At 34.0% G+C, this 24,209-nt stretch overlaps 2 protein-coding genes and 1 pseudogene across 2 annotated transcripts; 2 read left to right on the forward strand and 1 right to left on the reverse strand.

The window, feature by feature from the left end:
• Positions 1-1,298: 1,298 nt before the first annotated feature.
• LOC147930460 (class V chitinase-like) lies at positions 1,299-3,734 on the forward strand. Its single transcript, XM_087478186.1, has 2 exons — positions 1,299-2,058; positions 2,154-3,734. The coding sequence occupies exons 1-2, from the start codon at positions 1,767-1,769 to the stop codon at positions 2,363-2,365; spliced, it is 504 nt and encodes a 167-aa protein (XP_087334312.1). The 5' UTR covers positions 1,299-1,766; the 3' UTR covers positions 2,366-3,734.
• Positions 3,735-13,369: 9,635 nt separating this feature from the next.
• LOC147930461 (small nucleolar RNA R71) lies at positions 13,370-13,470 on the reverse strand (annotated as a pseudogene).
• Positions 13,471-18,379: 4,909 nt separating this feature from the next.
• LOC147930462 (class V chitinase-like) lies at positions 18,380-20,075 on the forward strand. The gene is made up of 3 exons (XM_087478019.1): positions 18,380-19,234; positions 19,324-19,722; positions 19,844-20,075. Exons 1-3 carry the CDS (start codon positions 18,568-18,570, stop codon positions 19,864-19,866), a joined length of 1,089 nt encoding a protein of 362 aa, XP_087334145.1. The 5' UTR covers positions 18,380-18,567; the 3' UTR covers positions 19,867-20,075.
• The last annotated feature ends 4,134 nt before the right edge of the window (positions 20,076-24,209 follow it).

The raw sequence follows: 24,209 nt of genomic DNA on the forward strand, positions 1-24,209 counted from the left end.
GATTCCCTAAACCAACCACGCAAACCGGACAATTAAAATTGAACCGACCAAACCGGCCACAACTGGTGTCGATCGACACTCCCCCTGTGGTGTCGATCGACACCCTTACCAAAATACCAAAAATTGGTTTGCGGGTGTTACAACAATAATTTTAAAAACAATACTATAGCTTTATAGTTTATTTGATATTTTCCTTTTAACATAAACAGAATTATACATATATTAAGTACAATATATTTTTATTTTATTGTTAATTTAATAAAATAACCCTAAAACTAGTCCCCGATTAATCCCCGTTTAATTTCCGATTTTCTCGCTAGGCGCTAAGCCCACCTCGACTGTCCGACTAGCGCCTAGCAATTTTTAAAACAAGGGATATATCATATATCCAATGGGTTTTTTTTTTTTAGCAACCATCCCATTGTTTTTTTTGTCAACTATCCAATTGTTTCTTTTCTCTTTTTTTATTAATTAACAGGAGACTTTCTTTTGTGAGCTGTTAATTTTTTATGTTATGTTCGAGAGCTATACATATCCTATATTAATAACTAGATGTATGAATCTCATATATATAAATATATAATTAAGTAACAAAGCATAAGATTGTAAAATTATGATCTTTGGAATATATTTGAAAATGAAAAGGTTTAGAAATTTGATAGTTAAGTGAGTTTTATTCGTCAACAATGGTAAGATCAGTAAATAATTTTTGATATAGAATTTTGAAGTAGAACTGGAAACTATACTATCAATTGTATCTCAACTGAACTATAATATCTGTATCTCAACAAAATATGTATACCTATAAATATATGTATACTTATAAAAATATATCGCTTTTTATAGTTTAGTTGACCCCGGTAAGATCAATTTCTGGGGCCATCACTATGCACTAATACATTGAGTGAGACAACTAGAAAAAATCCTAAGCTGAAAGCCTAATAGCAGACTAATGATCTGGTATGTGTAAAAGCATGTATTCATGACATTCACAATAATTAAAATCACCGTGGAAACAGTTGGACACTAATTTTTAAAACTAGTATAGTCTAAACTCTTCAACCACCATTTAAAACTTTACATGCAAGTGTTAATTAAATAAGAATACATCAAGCATGATAATAGGGATGAGTTTCTTTCTTAATGGTATGTGTCACAGTCACACCATTTAGCAAAGACTTTTGGTTTTGGAAATCAATTAACTTCAAGACTTAAATTTGTCTAAAGTCTTTTAAATATTTCAAAATAACTCTTCCCAAAATCAATATAAGTAGAGAAAGGAAGCACCCTCTTAGTTTGTATCACCACCACAACAAAGCACCAACAAACAAAGAAACACAGCTAGAGAAAGCATTTTGTTAAAAGACTTTGAGACCAAAAATGTCTTCTGATGAGAATCAGGGAACCCCAGCCTCCGTGGTAAAAGCTGCGTACTGGTATCCAGATGGAGAGACCCCTGAGGCCATAACTTCGGCCGAAACCATTCCCTCAGCTCTCTTCACTCACATTTTCTGCGCCTTCGCAGATATCGCGACTGACAGCTACAGAGTTTATATCCCCCCAAAGCACGAGTACATGTTTTCCACTTTCACTGACACTGTCAAGATAAACAACGACCAGGTGCAGACCCTCTTGTCGATCGGCGGAAGAAATGGAAACAATTCTGCGTTTGCGTCCATGGCAAGTAAACAGCTGCTTCGCACAATGTTCATTGATTCTTGGATATGGATCGCTAGATCTTACGGATTCCATGGTCTCGATTTATCATGGGAGTACGGTACTCCGAGTACCCAAACAGTGATGCTGAGATGAACGACTTTGGGGACCTAGTTAGAGAAATGCGAGATGCGGTTGACGCCGAGTACTCGCTCACCAACCGACCGATTTTGCTGTTGACGGCTGCCGTTTACTACTCCCCGGTCTACAAGAAGTTTACCTACCCTGTTGAAGTGATGAAAGATAGCTTGGATTGGGTTAATATCATAGCCTATGATTTTTGCGCTCCGTCCAGTATTACCCCTGGTCTGCCCGCTTGTCTTTATAATCCATGGGATGAAGGTATAATGTTTATATTATAAACATAACTGAATTATTTCCCTACGACCCAAATATGAGTATTTTTTGCTTAAACTCAAATAAAATTTGGTTGACAGATCCATGCGGAGACTCTGGTTTGAAACAGTGGATTAAGGCCGGACTTCCAGAGAGGAAAGCAGTCTTTGGATTCTCATACCTTGGCTTGTCCTGGTCCTGGAATGCCGAAGACGACAAGGATCACGGTAATGATGCTGCAGCCATCACCCGAGGGGGAGTAGCATTGTCACCTAACGGAAATTTTACAGCATCGCAAGCATGGGATGCTTAATACACAACCATCGGAGGAGTTCCACAACGGAAAAAAAAGTGAATGAAAAAATAAATAGATAAAAGACGAGTGAAGAATAAAGGGAAACACGTTTGCTTATGTTTTCAAAGTTTACAAGTCTAGTAAAGAATTTGGGTTGAGCAAAGTAAAAGAGTTATTAGTTCTGGGCATAAAATAAAAAGATTAGACAAAGAAAAGAAAATAAAAACATTTAAGATCTCTAGAGTCCTGAAAAGAAAATAAAAAGAACCATAGTGATAATAAATATTTCTCAATCCGCTAGAATGATAAGAAGTGAACTCCTCCTAAGACTAAGTGTAAAGAGTTTGAGATGATATTTCTGATAAAGGGTAGAGATAGGACCAACTTCTGGGTTAGAATGTTAGGGCTGAGTTTCCTTGGGGACCTTTGGGTAGACAGGACGCTGCTCTTGTATGTATCAGTTGGTTTCAACCTTTAGCTTTCTTTTAAGTTCAACTCCTTTTCATGAGAGAACCTTGTTCTGTATTGATAAAACCACTTGAGAAGGAGACCACATTTGTCTCTAACCTTTTACCTTAACCAAATGAGTTTGACGACATTGCATAGCTTGATTCACGGTTCTTTGTTAATAAATGTTAAAGGGAGTGATTGATAGGATTGCATCTGTAAATTAAAGAAATAAAGTTGCTTCACCATGCATCATAGAACTAAAAACAAGGACCTTGATTCTAACTATTTTATTCAGCATGTTTTAGGTTCTGAGACCCCATCTTCACACTTCTCTTCCATACTTTGTTCTTGATTGGTTGCTTGAGGGCAAGCAAAGAATAAGTTTGGGGGAGTTGATATGTCTATATTTTTCCTCTCCTTAGCATCTATTTGTCATGCATTTAGCTAGGATAACTAGTTGTTTTGCATCATTTTCTAGCCTCTTTTATACACTTTGCATATTTAGGTAGTTCTTGCATCATCCTTGCATACATCGTGCATCTCGGAGTATTTCAGGTATCTAGAAGACGTCAGAAACGCACCAGTCAAACTACCAGTAGAACTACCAGTCGAACTACCAGTCAAACTACCAGTCGAAATACCGGTCAAACTAACAGTCGAGCCACCAGTCGAGCCACCAGTCGAGACACCAGTCGAACCACCAGTCGAACTACCAGTCGAACCACCAGTCGAGCCAGCCTCCTTGCGCATCATTCGAGCCACCTGGGTCGAGGCACGATGAGATTGCATTCCACTCGACGCACACTGACTCGATCAAACATGTCAGGAAGGAAGACGCTCCATCTCACACGTTTCAGGAGATTCCAAAACCGACTATTTACCTTGTCATTTTATGTTTTAGGACTTTCCATGTCTGACTATATATACATTTTGTTAAGTCTTTGCCAAGACATCTTTTATCTCGTTTCTGTTCTTTTCCATGAAGGTTTTACATAGCCACCTAAACGTTTTGAGACTTTGTATCCCAATATCTTTTAATTTATTCAGTTTTTGCATTTGATTTCTTCTACAAAGTTGTTCTTCCCATTTTTATCTATCTAATGATGTTTGATTCAATGTTTTCTGAGTTTATATCGTTGATGATGATTTCTATATCCGAGTAGTGTTAGAGTTCATGGGGATGGGATAGACTAGGTGGAGGATCTTAGGATGTAGAGTGTTTAAGCTTTGATTTGTATGATTCCCTTCTGGAATAGAGTTAGAAATACTAGTTTCTCTTTGATCAATTGGAACTAGGTCTTGGAAATTTCCACACCCAAAAGGTGTTCGATGAAATGTCTGACCAACTAGTGCCAGAGACTTACATGCCTAGCCTAAGAGATTAGTTGTCTATGATGTTTGTTGATGTGAATGAACTTGTTTGTCATGCCTGCTTGATCATGTTTCTCTAGCTAGAGCTAGGTTTGGAAGTGGTTGAGTCTGAGTAGCTTTTGTCAAGAGATTAGATTAGCTAAATCATGATGTCCATTGCTTAGGGATAGTTTGCATGTGGCATGTTAAACACTTTGTAGACTACGATACTCCACCGACATCAATTACTCCCACCCTTAGGACTTCTATCTTTTGATTGATATTGCATTCCTGAGACCGTTTTGCATCTTGCTATTTAGTTCTCGTTTAGACTCGATTTCATTTTTAGTCACGTTTACTTCTTGTCATACATTTTCGTTTCTAGTTTTGTAACTCATTTCCGTTTTGCATTATTCTCATTCAAGGATTGTTAGACAAAAAAAATCACTCTTAGATATGGCTTGACTTGTGATTACTTGATTGCATCTTGATTGCTAGCATCATCCCATTTGGATTGACACCTTAAGTACTACAACACATAAGGTTAATTGAACCTGCTAGGATATACAAAAATCTTAGTATCAATTTGGCGTCGTTGCCATTTGGGATTCGTTTTGCTACATTTAAGATTTCAAGTTTTGCAAGATTAAGTTATGTTACATTTATCATTCTGAGTCCTAAGTTGCTTTGGTTGTCTGCTTATTTGTTTTGCATATGAGGTACTTGTTGATTGCAACCTTGCATGCACACCAAGGCTCTGACTCCGTGCTCCCAGTAACAACGTTACATCTTCACTATTGCACAGCCACCAGCCTAACCCTTCCAAAGGATCTGATGCCTTTTAAGATCCATCGATCTGGCACCAGGGAACGGGGATCCGGACCTCCAAGGTTAAAGGATCAGAAAGGGTTGAAGTGGAAGACCTCGCTTCCTCCCATAACAACTTATCAGTAACTGCCTGATTAAGAACATCACATTGCTCTGCCTCAATACCCTGAAAAACTTTTTTATTCCTATCTTTCCAGATAGACCATACGATCCATGGTAGGCAAAAAATAATATCCGAGATAGCCGACTGGGACGACGCCCGCCAAATTAGGAAATCTAGATTTGAAAAAAGAGAACCAAAGGGGAATCCATCAATGCATATATCTAGTGGGGACAAATCCCAAATCTGACGCGATCGGGGGCACTCAAAAAGAGCATGATTGATAGTCTCCACCGCCGAGCCATAACGTGTACATAGAGGATCACACCGGACACCCTGATGAGCCAAGCGTTCCAACACAGGAAGGGAGCCGGAAGCAATCTGCCAGAAAAAGTGTTGGATCTTTGGGGGAACCTGAAATTTCCAAGCCTGAGCCCAAAGAGGCGTGCACGTCGGCCCATATTCTACCTCTTTTATTAAATCACGGACGAGCCGGTAACCAGATTTAACCGAATATTTCCCTGATTTAGTATAATGCCAGATCAGTTTATCCGGTTTAAAGGATTTACTAATCTCCATAGATAAAATGATTTGTATATCTGTCAGATCCATAAACTCCTCTAGGATTGGCATATGCCACTCCTTCGTAGTTGGATTAATCAAATGGTTGACCATTAGATTGGGATGTAACTGCCGACCTCGACCATTTACTGGTCTCGGCTAAATATTCGGAATCCACGGTTCTCGCCACACCGAGACATTACATCCTGAACCTATCGCCCGCCAAGATCCATGTTCCACCAAAGCCTTGGGCCTGATTGGTTCAAACGCAGCGTTTACGGTTGCGGTTGCGAGAGATTGCGGAAGCGGACGATTGCGGTTTCAAGCGTTATTAAGCGTTTTGAATGACTGGTTTAGCATTTTAAAATGGGTGCGTTTGCGGGAGTTTAACGATTGGTTGACCAACGGTTGCATTAGCGGTTAAAACATAATAAATGTAATATATAATTATTTAAATGTTTAAAAACACCAAAAACTTTATTAAATTTGATTTATAATTAAATATATTTAAAAATACTAAAATAATTATTCAAAAATAAATAAATTTCATATTGAAACACTTATTACTTTATGCATTTGGCTTTTCATCCAAAATTTAATCAAGTAATGTGATAAATGACAAAACTTATGCTTTAGATTATAGATCTTCTCTGCTAAATCTCACACACTCAATATGTTCCTTACATTGAATTACAAGGTTAAGGTAAATTAATTATGAAAGAGTAAAGAAGAGTCATTGGTAATTTGTTTTAATGTTTTAACAAATAATCTTATTTTCTTAAACTTCTAATGAAATGTTATATTTTTTTTAGATTTAATGGAACGTATGTGCGATGTGCAAATAGTTTTACATCATATTTTTTGGTTTTTTGTTAATTGGAATCTTATTTTCTTGTAATTGTTTATATTCTAATCTCCTCAATCGAATTTGTACTTCAATTTCTCTCATCTTTTATGGGTACAATGGTTAGGTTGAAGATATAAGGAAAAAAAAATTCGTGTTTTTGACTTTTTTGTTTAAAAAAAACAAAATTTCCAACCGCAAACGCTTGCGGGTAGCAGCTTTTGGAATTCAGTGGTTGGAAGCGATTGGGAACAGTTGGAAGCGATTGGGAGCAGTTGGAAGCGATTGGAAGCGATTTGTGTGATTGGCACCAATCGCTAGCAGCCGCTACCATCCACAAAAGCAACATTTGCGGGAGGTAGCGGAAGAACCTATCAACACCGCCAAAAAAAGTATATTATAAGTTATAACATGCAAATTGATGCATACACGCATATTGGTTTTTATGTTTCAATCGCGCGAGCTGTTTAGGACCACCAATTGGTTAGAGATTCTCCAAATTTGTCTTCTAATATAATACTCTCTTTGTTTCATAATATAATATATTAAGAGAAGTATTTTTGTTTCATAATATAGAATATTCCAACTTTCTATGCAATTTTAAAATTAATTTTATATTTTTTATTATGTAGTTTTGTTTATAATTTGTTAAACTTTTTAAAAATTACTATTTTTTAATATATATATATTTTAATTAAAATATTTTATATTTTAAAACAGAAGAAATATTATTTTTATCGATAAGAGTCGATCTATAATCAATTTCTATTATGCGAATAACACAAATAATGACCAGTATAATCATCATTGAACGATGCTTCATAAAATATCTAATATCGAGTCGCGATATTATTGTAATGCATGTCAACTAGTATATTGTTTAACAAATAGACTCGTTAGAATTATAGAGTATAACTAAGTCTTTTTATTTTATTTTCTTGATTAATAACACATTCAATGTTTTAAACTAATAATAATAATAAACTTATTTTTGTTACTTTAATCAAGTCTTTATTTTTGTTACTTTTATTTACAAGATGTATGCCGCCACGCACATATATTAGAGCACGTTTTATTGTATTTGACACATTCAACGATATATACTACTAGTATAATTTCATTTATAGTACAATACGATCATATATAATAACAAGAAAAAGGAAAATAAATCACTCAATTTTCAGTTTACACAATTAAGATTATATAAAGACTATGATACAGTCTTTAACTTCTTTTCTTTTTAGCGAAATTAGCCGTACTACTTATTAGCGCACATTTATATAAATCAGAGTAAGTCTTCATAAGTTAATAAGGTTTGGATAAATCAATATAATTTAAAATCAGATTTTGTACAATAGATAAACATAGGGGTAAGAAAACGGACAGTAATCTCTAATACCCCTATTCATCAAAACAATTTCTCAAAAACCCCTCAATGGTAAAAAAACAATATTACCTTTAATGAAGGTTGTTAAAGGTTAAATATAATTAAATCGGTAAATATTCAACGAAAAACACAATAGCTCAGTGGTTGCGAGTTCCATGCGCACCTGCGCGTCGAGAGTTCGAATCCTACTATGCGGGGTACAACTAGGGTGCAACTGGTACAACTAGGGTGTGACGGATACAACTAAGATGCGATGGGTACAACTAGAGGTACAACTTAAGGGATATCCAGTACAACTGGATGTAGTTGTACGTTCAATTTTCTTTTCGAAATTGTTAGAGGATAGTTTCGTCATTTCATTAAAGAAGGGGGTAGTGAAAATAAGTGGAGGTGATGCAGAAAAGAATTTCTGGTATAGGGACACGAGAGAATTAAATCCGTAAGAAAACTGACCATATGTGATATGTCACCTAATTAATTACAAATCCGACATATGAAACTGAAATATTCAGAGATGTGTGACATATTCGTTCATCGATTATCCGTTAAATTTGCAAGAAACTAATTTGTGTTATTTTTAAGTATCCCTCTATATTTAATTTGACCAGTTTTAAAATGTTTAGATATATGGACTATAAACGAGTCTTCAAATTAAACTATTATATGGACTATAACCGAGTCTATTTTTATTGTATTCTCTCTATTATATATTGGAAGACTTTACTTTAGTTGATTTCTTAGAGAGTTTGAAAATTGTGCATGAATTATAGATAATTGTATGGGATTTGTGTAAATGATTCACAAGATCGATCTATCTAAATATTTCCTTTAAATTTTTGTAAGAAACTTATTTGTGTTATTTTAAATAACCCATCTATATTTAATTGACCAGTTTGAAATAGTTTTAATATGAAGTCTAATCCCAATACGGCAATACTATTGTAATGCATGCGAATTGTTAATTAAATAAATAGACTTGTTAGATATATCAAGTTTTATTAACAGGAGACTTTTGTTTGTGAGCTATTCATTTTTGTATGTTTATGTTGGAGAGCTATACATATCCTATATCAATAACTAGATATATAAATCTCAGACATATATATATATATATAATTAAGTAACAAAGCATAAGATGGTAAAATAATGATCTTTGGAATATATTTGAAAATGTAAAGGTTTAGAAATTTGATAGTTAAGTGATTTTTTCCGTCCATAAAAGTAAGATCTGTAGATAATTTCCAGATATAGAATTATGATGTAGATTTCAAAACTATACTATCAAAATCGGTGATAAAAAAAGTTGACACAACAAAAATTATACTTGAAAATATAAAAGTTTGATCAATATTTATTGAAAAAGATAATATATATAAATATGATATTTTAAATTAATAAATTACTGAACATATCTAACCACAATATTATTGTAAAGCATGTGAAGTTGTGCACCAATACATTGTGAGATAAATAGAGAAATCCTAAGCTGAAAAATACCAGATTAGTGATCAGATATGTATAAAGCATTCATGACATTCATGGATAATTAAAATCACCGTGGAAATAGTCGGATCGGCCATAAATTAGGTTTGATACGTTACAAGAAATCATATATATGAAAAGAGGCCGATTCTCTCCATACAAGTGACACGTCATCTCATCAGGTAAAGACACGTGTAACTCTTAAAATTGGTTCACCTTCCATAGGTTACGTCTATTTAGGGATTCTAAACTGCTAGGTAGCCAACCTAACATCGATTTGTACAAAAAATTCCTTCCACTTTTTAACAATCACCATAAGTTGAAAACGCCTTCGTCAGTGAGATTCTTAAGATCTCTCACTTCGTGTAAATAGCATTCCCTCCTTTGAAAACCCAAACATCCTCACAACAAAAATTGCATTGCTTCTCACCAAGATGAAGAAGAAAGTATGCCGGACGGCCCGCTGGTACAAAGTAATCTCGTCGATCAGTGATGGAGAATAACTTGTCAAGACGCTTAACAAGTACGTGTAATTCTTGAGGTTCGACCATTGTTTCCTATTCTTTAGGTGCTACAGAATTGCTATAATTGCCTGCTATGTCTTGAGGATTTGCATCTATAGTTCTACTCTTTACTATTATTCCCTGCTTTTATCTCTGAACTTTTGATTAGGATATCCCAAATTTGGCGTTTACAGATTGGATTTTGATAAAGCATGTATTGTGATGACTAATCTCACAATGAAAAACATGTACCATGCCTCCAGATTTATATTTTCCTCACTTCGAAGCTCGTCGTGTCTAAACATATTCATAATTTCGGGAGAAAAAGTTGTGAGTATTTTCGATACTAAGTAGACTCATCTGGTAGGTTCATAGATTTTGTTGAACCTTTTTTTATGAGGCATGTTGCCTTCATTCTTAACTTATACCGTGATTCTTCTCAACTGTTCAGCTGGATACAGAAGCAACGATGGAATATATATTGCCAATAGCAAAGTGTACGTTTGCAAGCGATGATGTGGAATAAGAAGGGTCATACCAGAGCGGTGTGGCTGTTTCGAAAATAAAAAACGAGTCTTTGCCTAATAGATTATTGTCCATAAAGGAACCATGAGTTTTGAAGTCATCATTTTTCTAATGATTATTCTTTCAAGACCGAATATTATTTCTCTGAATCATGGAAAAGGGCATACTCCTTTGCATGGTAGATCTTACTACCAAATGATGGAGTGTTTGGGTGCAAGTTTGGTATTATCTTTTTTACTAAAGCTTATTTGTTGTATATAATGTCATTCTATTGTTATGGTATATGGGCATTTGGTTATATGCTTGTGGTTTGAATTGCTTACCTGTTTCACTAGAAAGTGCTTACTTATATCTTAAGTATTCAAGATAGATAGTTATTTGATGGAGCAAGAAAGGTCTAAATGCAAGCCATTGTTTATTTATCTATTATTGTTTTCACGTTGATTGGTGTAGTCTCTAATAGAGGAGAACAGGTTTGTGATGGTAAAGGAAGAGGAAAACGCTTCAGAGCTGCCATGTCCAAGACCAACTACTGCTTCCCGTGGGTCGAGGCATATATGAGACAAGACGTGCGCTTCTCCATTTGAAATATGGTGGTTGGGTCTATTCTTTATCTCCATTTGTGTAACAACATATCATTAAAAATAAAAAGGAAAATTATGATGCATTTTGTTATATTCATTCGTACATTACAATATCAACTAAAAATTTGTGTTCGATCTTAAGTTTATTTCGTTTAAATCATCTTCATTTTGACTCTGATGTGTAGTTTCTTAAAACTCCTTTCGATTAGATTGCTAAGATTCATTTGTTTGAGACTACTCACAATTTGAAATCATTTCACTCGCTTCTACGTTACATGTTTCTTTAAACATCTAATAAGATATATGATATATCATGGTTTTTATGGTTTTTAACCATGATATAAGGAGTCTTTTAGTGTCTTTTCATTTGTTTCTAGATTGTTTTTGAGTCTTTACAGGTTTTTAGCATGAAAGGAGCGAAATGGAGCAATTTGGATCGTTTTGGAGCAGAAATCTCGGATCAAGACAAGAGTGTCGATCGACACCACTTAAGAGCATCGGTCGACACCCCTTTCTGCCGACTCAAGACCCAAAAATTGGAAGTTTTAGAAAAGTTGCCCCAAAGTTTTCCATATTTGCAACATAAGTCCCTGACGTGTTTTAGGACATATATATATAGTTTTTAGGTTTTCCAAACCCTTTAAGTTATTTTCTAGCAGTTTTTGAGAGAGAGATATTGAGAGCTTTTTGGGAGAGATCTGATCTTCATTGAGAGAAGAATTTCTAAACTCTTTCTTATTCTTCTAATATCTATTCATGTTATTCAGAATTATGATTTGTTCTTCTTTGATCATGTCTGAGTAATTTGCTTGTTAGGTTTAGGGTTTTTCATAGGGTTTTTATGATTTATTAGATCTGATATTTTTAGGGTTCTTAATCTTTTATGATCTTCATCCTTGGTTGTTCTTCACAATAATTCTTGATTGATCACCTAGAATTGTTATCTTAGGGAAATAAATTGATATGAGAATATAATTGTTTTCCTGATTAAACCATTGATGAGCAGAATTGTTTATTACAAAGAGATTTGAATTAATAATTCTGTGAACTTATCTAAACCTGTTTTTAAAGCTGATTTATTACTTGGAATTTTACAAAGAGATTTGGATTTTCTGGTTTTAAATTTAGATATTATCTGCAGTGAGAACTGATTTAATTTATCAAAAGTTTAGAGTTCTAGATCTGATTTTTATTGCTTGAACCTTAAATTAATTTATCTGATTTAATATTTCATAATTTCCTGAGAAATTCCCTAGGCTTAGCTCTTTTGATTTTCTGAATTCACATCACTTTTATTTAAATATTTGCATTGCTTTATTTCAATTCAATTTAACTTGTTTAGCGTAATTTACAAAACTTTACAATCTATTGTGTTTGATCTTGAGTCTCTGTGGATTCGACCCCTAAGTACTGCAATTGATCTCTTGTTTGAGAGAGTAGCTCTAGGGATTAATTTGAGCATATCAAATTTTGGCGCCGTTGCCGGGGACTCTCTGATTCTACCATTAGATTTAAGTTTTTAATTTCGTCTAAATTTTTCTTTTATTTTCTACTTACACGTTTTTGTCTTTTTTTCTTCTCTTTGGTGTTTCAGGTGCATGCCTCCTAAACCTCACACAAGGAACAACAAGTCGGGTCCTACTGTGAATTTGTCAAACAAAGAGTTGGGAAAGCTTGAACGTGAGAACAGAAAGGCAGCTAAATCTCTGAAGATGGTTAATACGATCATTCTGATGCGTGATGAGGCTGGTGTTTTGAGGGATCAAGAGGGCCACTTGCGCAATGAGCATGGCCAAAAGCTTGATGCAGAAGGAAACGTGATTCCTGAACCTGTTGTCAACGAGCAGGCTGTTGTGAACCAGCAAGGTGGTGTCGTTGGAGGTCAGGCTGTTGTCAACGAGCAGGCTGATCCGGATCTTGGTGTCGATCGACACCAACCAGGTGGCATCGATCGACACCCACCTGCAGACGTGCGTGGAGCTGCCAACCACGTACAGAACCCTGTTCGAAGACAGGAGAACAACCGGGATCTGATCAGGACCATTGCTGACTACAATCGGGCCGATCTGGTGTATGAGAACCGGTCTGCTATTGTTCCTCCTCCATTCCAGAGGAATGACCTTGAGCTGAAGCCTGCTTACTTTCAGCTAGTTGGGCAGAGACCTTTCTCTGCTTTGCCCCATGAGAAGCCTCTGGACCATATTGAGCATTTTGAGGATCTTGTGACCAGTATCAAGGCTAATGGAGTGACTGAGGACTTCATATTCTGCAAGCTCTTCCCATACTCACTTGCAGGTGAGGCATCTCAGTGGTTGAAGCAGTTGCCAGCTGGATCTTTGACATCTTGGCAACAAGTCAAAGTGGCTTTCCTCAACCATTTCTATGATGATGCAATGTCAGATGAGTTGAGAGTCAAGCTATCCACTTTCAAGCAAAGACCAGATGAAGCATTCAAGGCAGCTTGGGTGAGATTCAAAGCTTATCAGAGGGACTGTCCACACCATGGTTTTTCAAGGGTTCAATTGCTGAGTATTTTCTTCAGAGGGTGTGACTGGAAGTATCAGTTAGCTTTGGATGCTGCAAGTCATGGGAATTTCAAGACAAGAATGCCAGAAGATGCTGAAGTTTTGATTGAGAATTTGGCTTCTAGCAATAGCACTAAGGGAGCAGATGCTGAAAGGAAGAGATTGCATGGAGGATTTGATTCAAACCAGTTAGCTTCTGTCAATGCTAAGCTTGATTCAGTGCACAATCTTCTTGTGGGAAAGAAGTCAGTCCAATTTGCTGCTGAAGTTGAGACATTTGAGCCAGAGCCAGAGAATTCAGAGGAGGATGTCAACTATGTGTATGGAGCTGGGTATCAGGGACAGCGGTTTGGAACTCAGCAAGGCAATAGGCCTTACAGTGGGAACTATTCAGGCTACACTTCCAAGCCAGAGTATCAGCAGCAACAACAGAATAATGGCCATACAAGGACATATGGGAACTCATCTTATCAGTCTCCACCTCCTAAGACTTCTTCTGAGAGTAGAATGGAGGCCATGCTTGAGCAGATTCTACAAGGTCAAGAGAATTTGACAGTGACATTCAATGGAAAGATTGACAATGTCTACACTGAGCTGAATGGGAAGATAGAAGCATTGAACATTCATGTCAAGAAGTTAGAGAATCAGGTTATTCAGACTGCTGGGTCTGTCAAACGACAAGAGGGTTTTCTTCCTGGAAGAACTGAGTTAAACCCCAAGCATGCTTGCAATGCCATATCAGTGAGAGATGAAGATGATGGTGACATTTTTTCTGCAGAACAAGGAGAAAAATCGGCCAATCTGTCGGATCCAGATGATGGCATCGATCGACACCACCTGGGTGTCGATCGACACTCTAGCCAGACGAACCCAGAAACTGCAAAATCTCAGGTTCCAACAGTTGAAAGGGTCTACAAGCCTAAGGTTCCTTTTCCCAAGCCAAGAAAGTCTAAGCAGGAGATGGAAGAAGCTAGATGCAAGGCAATGATGGATAAGGTGATGATTGAGATGCCTTTGATTGATGCAATAAAGCTTTCACCACCACTTAGGCGCTATGTCAAGAGAATGGTATCAAATGGTTTGAGCCCTGAGGAAGGAACACTGCTTACAAAAGATGTTAGTGCAATTCTGTTGAACCAGCCTGTTCAGAGGAAGAAGGAGAGAAAGCAAGAGGTGGTTGTCTCTAAGGAAGTGAGTGCAATCATTCAATGTAAGACTGCAGAGAAGTTACCAGATCCTGGAAGCTTTGTACTTGATTGCTCTATCTCAGCAGGAAGGTTTTCACACTCACTTTGTGACCTTGGTTCTAGCATCAACTTGATGCCACATTCTGTTGCTGTGAGACTTGGGATGACAGAATTCAAGCCAACTCAGATTTCTCTAATCCTAGCTGATAGATCCAGAAGAACTCCTGAAGGTATTTTAGAGGATATTCCAGTTGAGGTTGGCAACTTCATGATTCCCACTGACTTTGTGGTGCTGAAGTATGATCAAGAGCCTAAAGATCCTCTTATCTTAGGAAGGTCTTTCTTGGCTACAGCTGGTGCAGTCATTGATGTGCAGAAGGGACACATAACACTGAATGTGGATGGATTGAGTATGCATTTTGAGATGGATAAGCTGAGGAGAGCTCCTACTATTGATGGACAGACTTTTTCTGTTGAAAAAGTTTCTGCAACACGAGCATCAGGCTCAGTGTCGATCGATGCCACCAAGACGGTATCGATCGACACCCCTCCACGACCGAGACAGAACAGCTCCAAAACTGATGTTCTAAGTCAGAATCCTGTTCCCCAACAGAAAGTCTCTCAATCCACACTCCAAAGCCCTCAGGTAAGGCAAAGGTACACCTCTCTTTCTCCTAAACCTCTTCAAATCACCAATAAGAATTTCAAAGAGATAAAAACTGTTTTGCAGTTAACCAAGCCACGAGATTATCGTAGAGCGCTTGTTTCTTCTGTTGATGATTTTGCAGGAAAGAAAAGATACCCTCCCATACCTAAATCCCGCCCTGGTCCTGTTCCTAACATCCTTGGCAGACCTCATGCACCTAAAGCTTATACACCACCATGGATGAAGAGGATTTCAATGTCATGTTCTGCTCCACCAGGTTCCTGAGCTCCAGCACAGTCAAGCTAATGACTGAAAACAAGCGCTTAGTGGGAGGCAACCCACTGGTAAGTTTTTCTTTTTCTTTTGATTTTGATTTCTATTTATTTTATTTTTATTTTTGCTTTCCTCTTACTTGATAACACTGGGGACAGTGTTGTTTAAGTCTGGGGGAGGTTAGTACTAACTATGTTTTCTGTTTTTGAGTTTCAGTTGTGTCAGTCAAAACCATAAAGTTTGAGTCAAATTTTTCAAATTTTTCTTTTTGTCTTTGGGAATTATGATCTTGATTAATGATTTCTCTTATTTGGCTAACACTCTAATGATTATTTGTTTATGCTTGATCTCAAAACTGAATCTTAGAAAGACTATGAGCCTTATCAACAATCCTGAAAGCCCTTATTCAATGGATATCTGATTGATCTAACGTTGTCTCAACCTTTATCAGGATTTTTAACCGGACTTAATCTCTTACTTTGGGGTTGGAAATCAGTGGACTAGACTTCTTCTTCAGGCCATACAAGACAGTGCAATTTTTCAAAGTATGTCTCCCCTCTCTCTTCCCTTCAGTGCTTAAAAAAATCAGAAAAAAAAGAGAATAAAAGATGAGATGATTTTGATCAGTTTAGAGAGGTAGGTAAATTACCAGTGACCTCATTATTCTACTCTTGAGTCAAATGATCACACAAAGCTTGGAAGTGAGGGGTAGGTAAATTACCGATGACCCCGGTATTCGCTTACACCTTTGATTAAGAAAAAAAAAATAGAAAGAAGAAAAAAAAAAGGAAGTGAGAAAAGGGAGAGGAAAGGAGATGTAAGAAGAATGTCTTGGCCTGAAAAGAATCCATATGCCACTGTTCGATACACCCAAGGTAAGAACTCACATGTACTTGCTTTAATTTATATAATGAGATGACAATGGAGATTTCAGAGATTCCAAAGGATTGTGGGATTTGAGTAAGGAATGTTGATGCTAATCATGGTTGAGTATAAGAAGTAAGTTCTTGAGTCAGGTAAATGAAGAGTGTGAATAAGAATAATCTGCAATTGAGTGAGTTCCCTGTTTTCAAACCTCTTTCACAGGTCTAAGCTTATGTTTTGCTTGAGGGCAAGCAAAGGCTAAGTCTGGGGGAGTTGATATATCATGGTTTTTATGGTTTTTAACCATGATATAAGGAGTCTTTTAGTGTCTTTTCATTTGTTTCTAGATTGTTTTTGAGTCTTTACAGGTTTTTAGCATGAAAGGAGCGAAATGGAGCAATTTGGATCGTTTTGGAGCAGAAATCTCGGATCAAGACAAGAGTGTCGATCGACACCACTTAAGAGCATCGGTCGACACCCCTTTCTGCCGACTCAAGACCCAAAAATTGGAAGTTTTACAAAAGTTGCCCCAAAGTTTTCCATATTTGCAACATAAGTCCCTGACGTGTTTTAGGACATATATATATAGTTTTTAGGTTTTCCAAACCCTTTAAGTTATTTTCTAGCAGTTTTTGAGAGAGAGATATTGAGAGCTTTTTGGGAGAGATCTGATCTTCATTGAGAGAAGAATTTCTAAACTCTTTCTTATTCTTCTAATATCTATTCATGTTATTCAGAATTATGATTTGTTCTTCTTTGATCATGTCTGAGTAATTTGCTTGTTAGGTTTAAGGTTTTTCATAGGGTTTTTATGATTTATTAGATCTGATATTTTTAGGGTTCTTAATCTTTTATGATCTTCATTCTTGGTTGTTCTTCACAATAATTCTTGATTGATCACCTAGAATTGTTATCTTAGGGAAATAAATTGATATGAGAATATAATTGTTTTCCTGATTAAACCATTGATGAGCAGAATTGTTTATTACAAAGAGATTTGAATTAATAATTCTGTGAACTTATCTAAACCTGTTTTTAAAGCTGATTTATTACTTGGAATTTTACAAAGAGATTTGGATTTTCTGGTTTTAAATTTAGATATTATCTGCAGTGAGAACTGATTTAATTTATCAAAAGTTTAGAGTTCTAGATCTGATTTTTATTGCTTGAACCTTAAATTAATTTATCTGATTTAATATTTCATAATTTCCTGAGAAATTCCCTAGGCTTAGCTCTTTTGATTTTCTGAATTCACATCACTTTTATTTAAATATTTGCATTGCTTTATTTCAATTCAATTTAACTTGTTTAGCGTAATTTACAAAACTTTACAATCTATTGTGTTTGATCTTGAGTCTCTGTGGATTCGACCCCTAAGTACTGCAATTGATCTCTTGTTTGAGAGAGTAGCTCTAGGGATTAATTTGAGCATATCAATATATCTAAGCAAGCATGATGACATTTCCAAAACTTACAATATATTAAATACGCTCTCTACTTCAATGTAATTATCGATGGATTAAACTATGTTGGTCATTTACTCATTTTAATTGAATTACTAATACAACTTAAGGAGCAGAAATAAACCTAAAAAAAAAAAATTGTTGGAAAGATGATCATCACTATGCAAAACGAACAAAAGGTACACGAAATGTAGAAGACATCAATATTCATTGCAATATGAAAACAAAAACTGATGTCTATGTAAATTTTAACTTTCAACATTAGCGCATGAAAACAAAAATTATAAGAAAATATCTGCATACAATTTTTTAACAAAAAATAAAAAGTATGAAATTTATAAAACTTATATCTAGTGTTAATTAAATAAGAATACCGCACGTATGATGATAGGGATGAGCTTCTTTCTTAATTGGTGTCACAGTCACAGCATTTAGCAAAAGACTTTTGGTTTTCGAAATCAATTAACTTCAATAATTGAATTGGCTGAATTATTCTTGTGAATATTTCAAAATATGTCTTCCCAAGATCACTATAAATAGAGAAGGGAATTCTTAGTTTGTATCACCACCACTACAAAGCACAACAAACAAAGAAACACATCTAGAGAAAGCATTTTGTTAAACGTTAAAAGACTTCGAGACCAAAAAATGTCTGGTCAGTATACGGGAGCCCCCACCTCCGAGGTAAAAGCTTCGTACTGGTTCCCAGATGGAGAGAACCCGGAACAAGATCCCAAAACCTCGGCCGAAAAAATTGACTCAGCTCTCTTCACTCACCTTTTCTGCGCCTTCGCCGATCTCGACGCTGCCACCCACAAAGTTATTATCTCCCAAGCGCACCAACTCATATTTTCAACCTTTACTGAAATCGTCAAGATTAAAAACGGACAGGTGAAGACCGTCTTGTCGGTCGGCGGAAGAAGTGCAGACAATACTGCGTTTGCGTCCATGGCAAGTAAACAAGAGTCTAGGAAATTGTTCATTGATTCTTTGATTTCGATCGCTTTATCAAACGGATTCAATGGTATCGATTTAGCCTGGGAGTACCCTAACAGTGACGCTGAGATGAAAGACTTTGGGGCCCTAGTTGGGGAATTGCGAACAGCGGTTGACGCGGAGCACACACGCACAACCAAACCGACTTTGCTGTTGACAGCTGCGGTATACTACTCCTCGGTTTACGAGACGTTTAACTACCCGGTTGAAGTGATGAAAAAAAACTTGGATTGGGTTAATATCTTTGCCTTTGATTTTTTCGGTTCGTCCATTACCATTGGTCCACCCGCCGGTCTGTATAATTTTTCAAACCCAAAAGGTAAAGTTTACTATATACCATAATAAACATAACTGGATTTATTTCCCTACGATCCAAATATGAGTATTTTTTTTTGTTTAATTTGACAGGTCCATGCGGCGACTCCGGTTTGAAACAGTGGACTAAGGCCGGATTACCAGAGAACAAAGTAGTATTTGGATTCCCATATGTTGGCTGGACCTGGACTCTTAAAGACGACAAGCATCAAGGTGAAGATGCTGCAGCCACCACCCCAGACGCGGTGTCAGCTGACGGTTCCATCAACTATAATCAGATAAGTAATTTCATAAAGCATAAGGGTGAGCAAACTAAAATGTTTTATGACTCGGAAGTCGTGAGTGATAACTCTATCTCCCGGACGGCTTTCATTGGGTTCGACGACATTCAGAGCATCGTGACGAAAGTGAGATACACCAAGGACAACGGTCTGCTTGGTTACTTTGCTTGGAACGTTGGAGCTGACGATGATTCCTATCTATCTCGTACAGGTTTGTCTTTTGTACTTTCACATATTCTTTTTTTTTTTTTTAATAAGAATTTAGATACTTTAGCGTCCTTTCGAATAAACAACAGTATAGTCTCTTACATCTGGATTTTGTAAATATACAGCATCGATAACATGGGATGTTTAATAGACAACCATGGGAGTGAAAACGAAGAAATAAATAAATACTGACGCGTGAAGAATAAAACATGTTTGATTATGTTATTGTAAGATGAAAATAAAACAGTCGTATGTTTGCTTATCTTGTTTTTTGTAATAAAAATGAAAACGTTTGCTTACATTATGGTAAACAAAGTTAACTAAATAAAGTTTATTTCTGTGTTGTCAAAAAAAAAAGTTTATTTATGTGAAAAATATGCATCGGAGAAAGAAAAAACATATCGTACAACCATTTGCAGCCTATATTTTTTGGTTATTTACATTCTAAGCCTAGAACGACAACTATTTATAGAGGGTCAAATAGACTTGTTAGAAATATTATTTATAACTGAGTCTTTTTTATTTATTTTCTTAATTAATAACAGACTTAATTATTTTACACTAATCTATATAATAATAACAATCCGAATAAATGCGACCAAAATATTTTCTGAAAAGTCGTAATGGATCATTAGAACGGTTATTTATAAAAAGTTACAACTGTTTACTGTAAAGTTGTGTTGATTGGAACATTCGTATCTTTTGAAATCTATATATTTGTCTGATTGAACTGTTTTCATTTTTTTGCCATGACACAAAATCAACTAAAATTTAAATCTCAACGATTTATACATTTTTCTAAATTATTTTCTAGCATTCATTCTTTTAAAACTCAAGAATTTCTTCTAATTCTTGATTTAACAAAGGATTTTGGAATGATGAATCTAATTTACATCTTTTAGTTTATTTTAAATATAAAAGTTTAATGAAAATACTTAGAGTGTTTTTCCAAGATTTAGATAGATTACATAGTGAGTTGTAACGATTTAATGAAAATACCTAGAGTGTTTTACAATTTCAACAGTATGTTTTACAAAAAGTTGTGATTGTTCATTGTAACGATTTTTTTGTAAAATTGCAACTGTTCATTGTAGAGTTGTGTTTATTCGAATATTCGTATCTTTTGAAATCTATCTGTTTGAACTGTTTTCATTTTTTTGCCACGACACAAAATAATATAAAATGTTAATATCAACAATTTTTACAGCTTTCTAAATTATTTTCTAGTATTCATTCTTTTAAAAGTAAAGAAAGAAACTCTTCCAATTCTTGATTTAACCAAATATTTTTGGAATGATGAATCTAATTTACAACTTTTAGTTAATTTTAAATATAAAAATCTAATGTCTATATATAATAGCAATCTGAATAAATACCTCCAAAAATTTTGTTTTTTCAACCACTTTTTGGCTAATTTAAAAAAAAAAAAAAATCTATAGAAAAATTAAATTGTGTGTTTTACAAAAAGTTGTGATTATTCATTGTAACGGTTTTTTGTAAAGTTGCAACTGTTCATTGTAGAGTTGTGTTTATTCGAATATTCGTCTCTTTTAAAATTTAGATATATTTGTCTTTTTGAACTGTTTTCTTTTTTTTTTGCCATGACACAAAATAATATAAAATTTCAATATCAACAGCTTTTACAGCTTTCTAAATTATTCTCTGACATTCATTCTTTTAAAAGTAAAAATATTCTTCCAATTCTTGATTTAACAAAAGATTTTTGGAATGATTAATCTAATTTACATTTTTAAGTAATTTTAAATATAAAAATTTCATGAAAATACTTACAGTTTTTTTTTCAAGAGTTAGATGGATTATATAGTGAATTTTTGAATTTGACTTCTCAATATGGTAATAAAGATATCTCTATTTAAAAGCAGTTTATATGGGTTAGGTGAAATTAAGCGCAAACACAACATTTGCAATTTTTCGTAGCACCTTTTCATAATTTTTTTTTAAATTCAAACCGTTGTATATGTTTATTGTAAAGTTGTGTCTTTTCACTATATTTTATTTATAACTTTTCATCAAAACTTTTCGGTCTAATAGGTGTGTCTATTTAAATAGTAATGTCTTTTAGTCCATTTTATGTTGAATCTAAATAATTAAATATCTAATATTCAACGTTATTCTATAAACTAACTAAAATTTTAGAAATGATTATAGCAATAGAGAAATTTAATACAACTTAATACAGAATTTACAGTTGCGTCTATTTTTGTCGTAACTTTTTGTTAAAAAAAATAGTTTAATATTTAAAAATAAGAATAACAATCTGAATAAATATGAACAACAGTTGCGACTTTGCTTAGTATTTTTTTGTAAGAAAATTGTTTATCCTTTTTTAAAAATTCAAACAGTTGTATCTGTTCATTTCAGAGTTGTATCTTTTCACTATATTTAATTCATATTTTTCATCACAACTTTTCGTTCTAATAGGTGTGTCTATCTAAATAGTCATGTCTTTTGAACTTTCTATATATTTTTCTTTTTCATCAATAACTAACAAATCATTCGTTGAAACAAATTTTCCGTTTTTATGTTTAGTCTAAATAATTTGAATATTAATATCTAATATTCAACATTATTCTATAATCTAACTAAAATTTTAAAAATTTAATAAAACTTAATATAGAATTTATAGTTGCGTTGCATCTATTTATCGTAACTTTTCATATAAATTATTTTAATATTTAAAATTTATACTTCTTCCGTTTCAAAATATAGGATGTTTAAGGTAAATGCACACATATTAAGATAGTTTATTTTTCTTTTAAAAAGTATCATATATATTTCAATTAAAACATTTTCAAATAATCATAAAGAAGACTGTAAAAAAATGATTACAGAATATTAAATATATATTAAATTTTGCATGAAAAATTACAAAACATCTTATATTTTGAAACAAAAAAGAGAGGCCAAAACATCTTATATATTGAAATAGAGGGAGTATTATTTTGGTTTTAATTATATTTATTTAATAGAAAATTATATTTACTCATTACAACCATTAGTTCAATATTCTCAGTTAGGATTACTTTGTCATAATTATTTTTTTAATTGTAGCTTTACCATAATTCTTCAAAAAAAACCTTATATTTATAATACTTTAAACAATATTTTTTTGCAAAGTTGCGTCTATTCTACATAATATTTTTTGTTATAAATTTTTATTTTGATGGTTGTGTTTTTTGTAGCAGTTTATGTTTAATGTTTATATATTCAAACTATTTTATTACATTCAAATGATTTTATAATGTATAATTTTAAATTTTATTTACTATTTTTTCTAAAATACTTTTCCCGCGATATCGCTGGGGGTCTGAGTCCTAGTAGTAGTAATAAGAATGATAATAAACTTATTTACTGTTGATGTTGAGAAATTTATAATTATGATGTTGAGAAAATTATAATTAAGATATATAGACTACAATCAAGTCTTTATTATTTTTATTTTTATTTACAACAAGGATGTGCCACCCACATGTATTAGAGCACATTATAAATCTAATTCACAATAAAAATAATCACACACGTTTTCTTGTATTTGACAAAATGATACTCTCTCTTTTAAAATAGGTGTTGTTCTAGGCTTAATTTTTTGTTTCAATTTAGTTGTTGTTTCTGTTTTCTAATATTATTTTAGTAAAAAATTATCTAGATAATACTGTTCAATAAATGAAAAAAAAAAAAAATTATAATAGTTAAATAAAAATATAATAAAATATTTCTCTATTTTTTTAATTTATGTAAAAAAAATCTAAAATGGAAAATAATAAAAATACGGAAGGATTACTAGTATTCTTTTCTTTTATAGTACAAGATGATCATCTTCTTTTACCAAGAAAAAGAAAGTGAAACACACCTTTATCAAGTTTCTTTTATTGTCTTTTACTTCTTCTTTTTTTGGAGAACTCCGACGTGCTTGCTACTACTACAGTACTACCTGATTAGCGCATTTATAAACATTCTCAATAATAAAAATCACACAAAATCTTTAAATCAATCACACATTTAAAAAATAATATATTGATGCAATTGTATATCATCTGCTACTACAAAATATATTTTCATTACATTTTTAGATAAAAATTTACTAATTTTAATCAGACTAATTCTTAAAGTTAATATAAGGTCTTGAATAAAATTAATTTATAATCAGATTTGTACAATAGGGGTTAGAAAACCTCCCAAGGGTCACACATCTCTGAATTTTCAGTTTCATATCATCATATGTCGGATTTGTAAATAGGTTATGTTAATTTTAGCAGAGATAGATTTTGTCTTCATAGAAAGAAGACTTGAGCATTGGCTGGATTACATATCTTTGATCATAGTAGACATGAATCCAAGTCTCTAGGAAGAAAAAAAATTCGACTGGATTACTTTAGGTGGCTGGACTACTTTAGGTGGAGACTAAGGCTAAATAAGAGGATACTTTAGTTGATTTCTTTTATAATTTGCAAACTTGTGCAAGACTTATAA

The sequence above is a fragment of the Camelina sativa genome, chromosome 12 (assembly GCF_030686135.1).
Source record: "Camelina sativa cultivar CO46 ecotype springtype chromosome 12, ASM3068613v1".
NCBI classification, from domain to species: domain Eukaryota; kingdom Viridiplantae; phylum Streptophyta; class Magnoliopsida; order Brassicales; family Brassicaceae; genus Camelina; species Camelina sativa.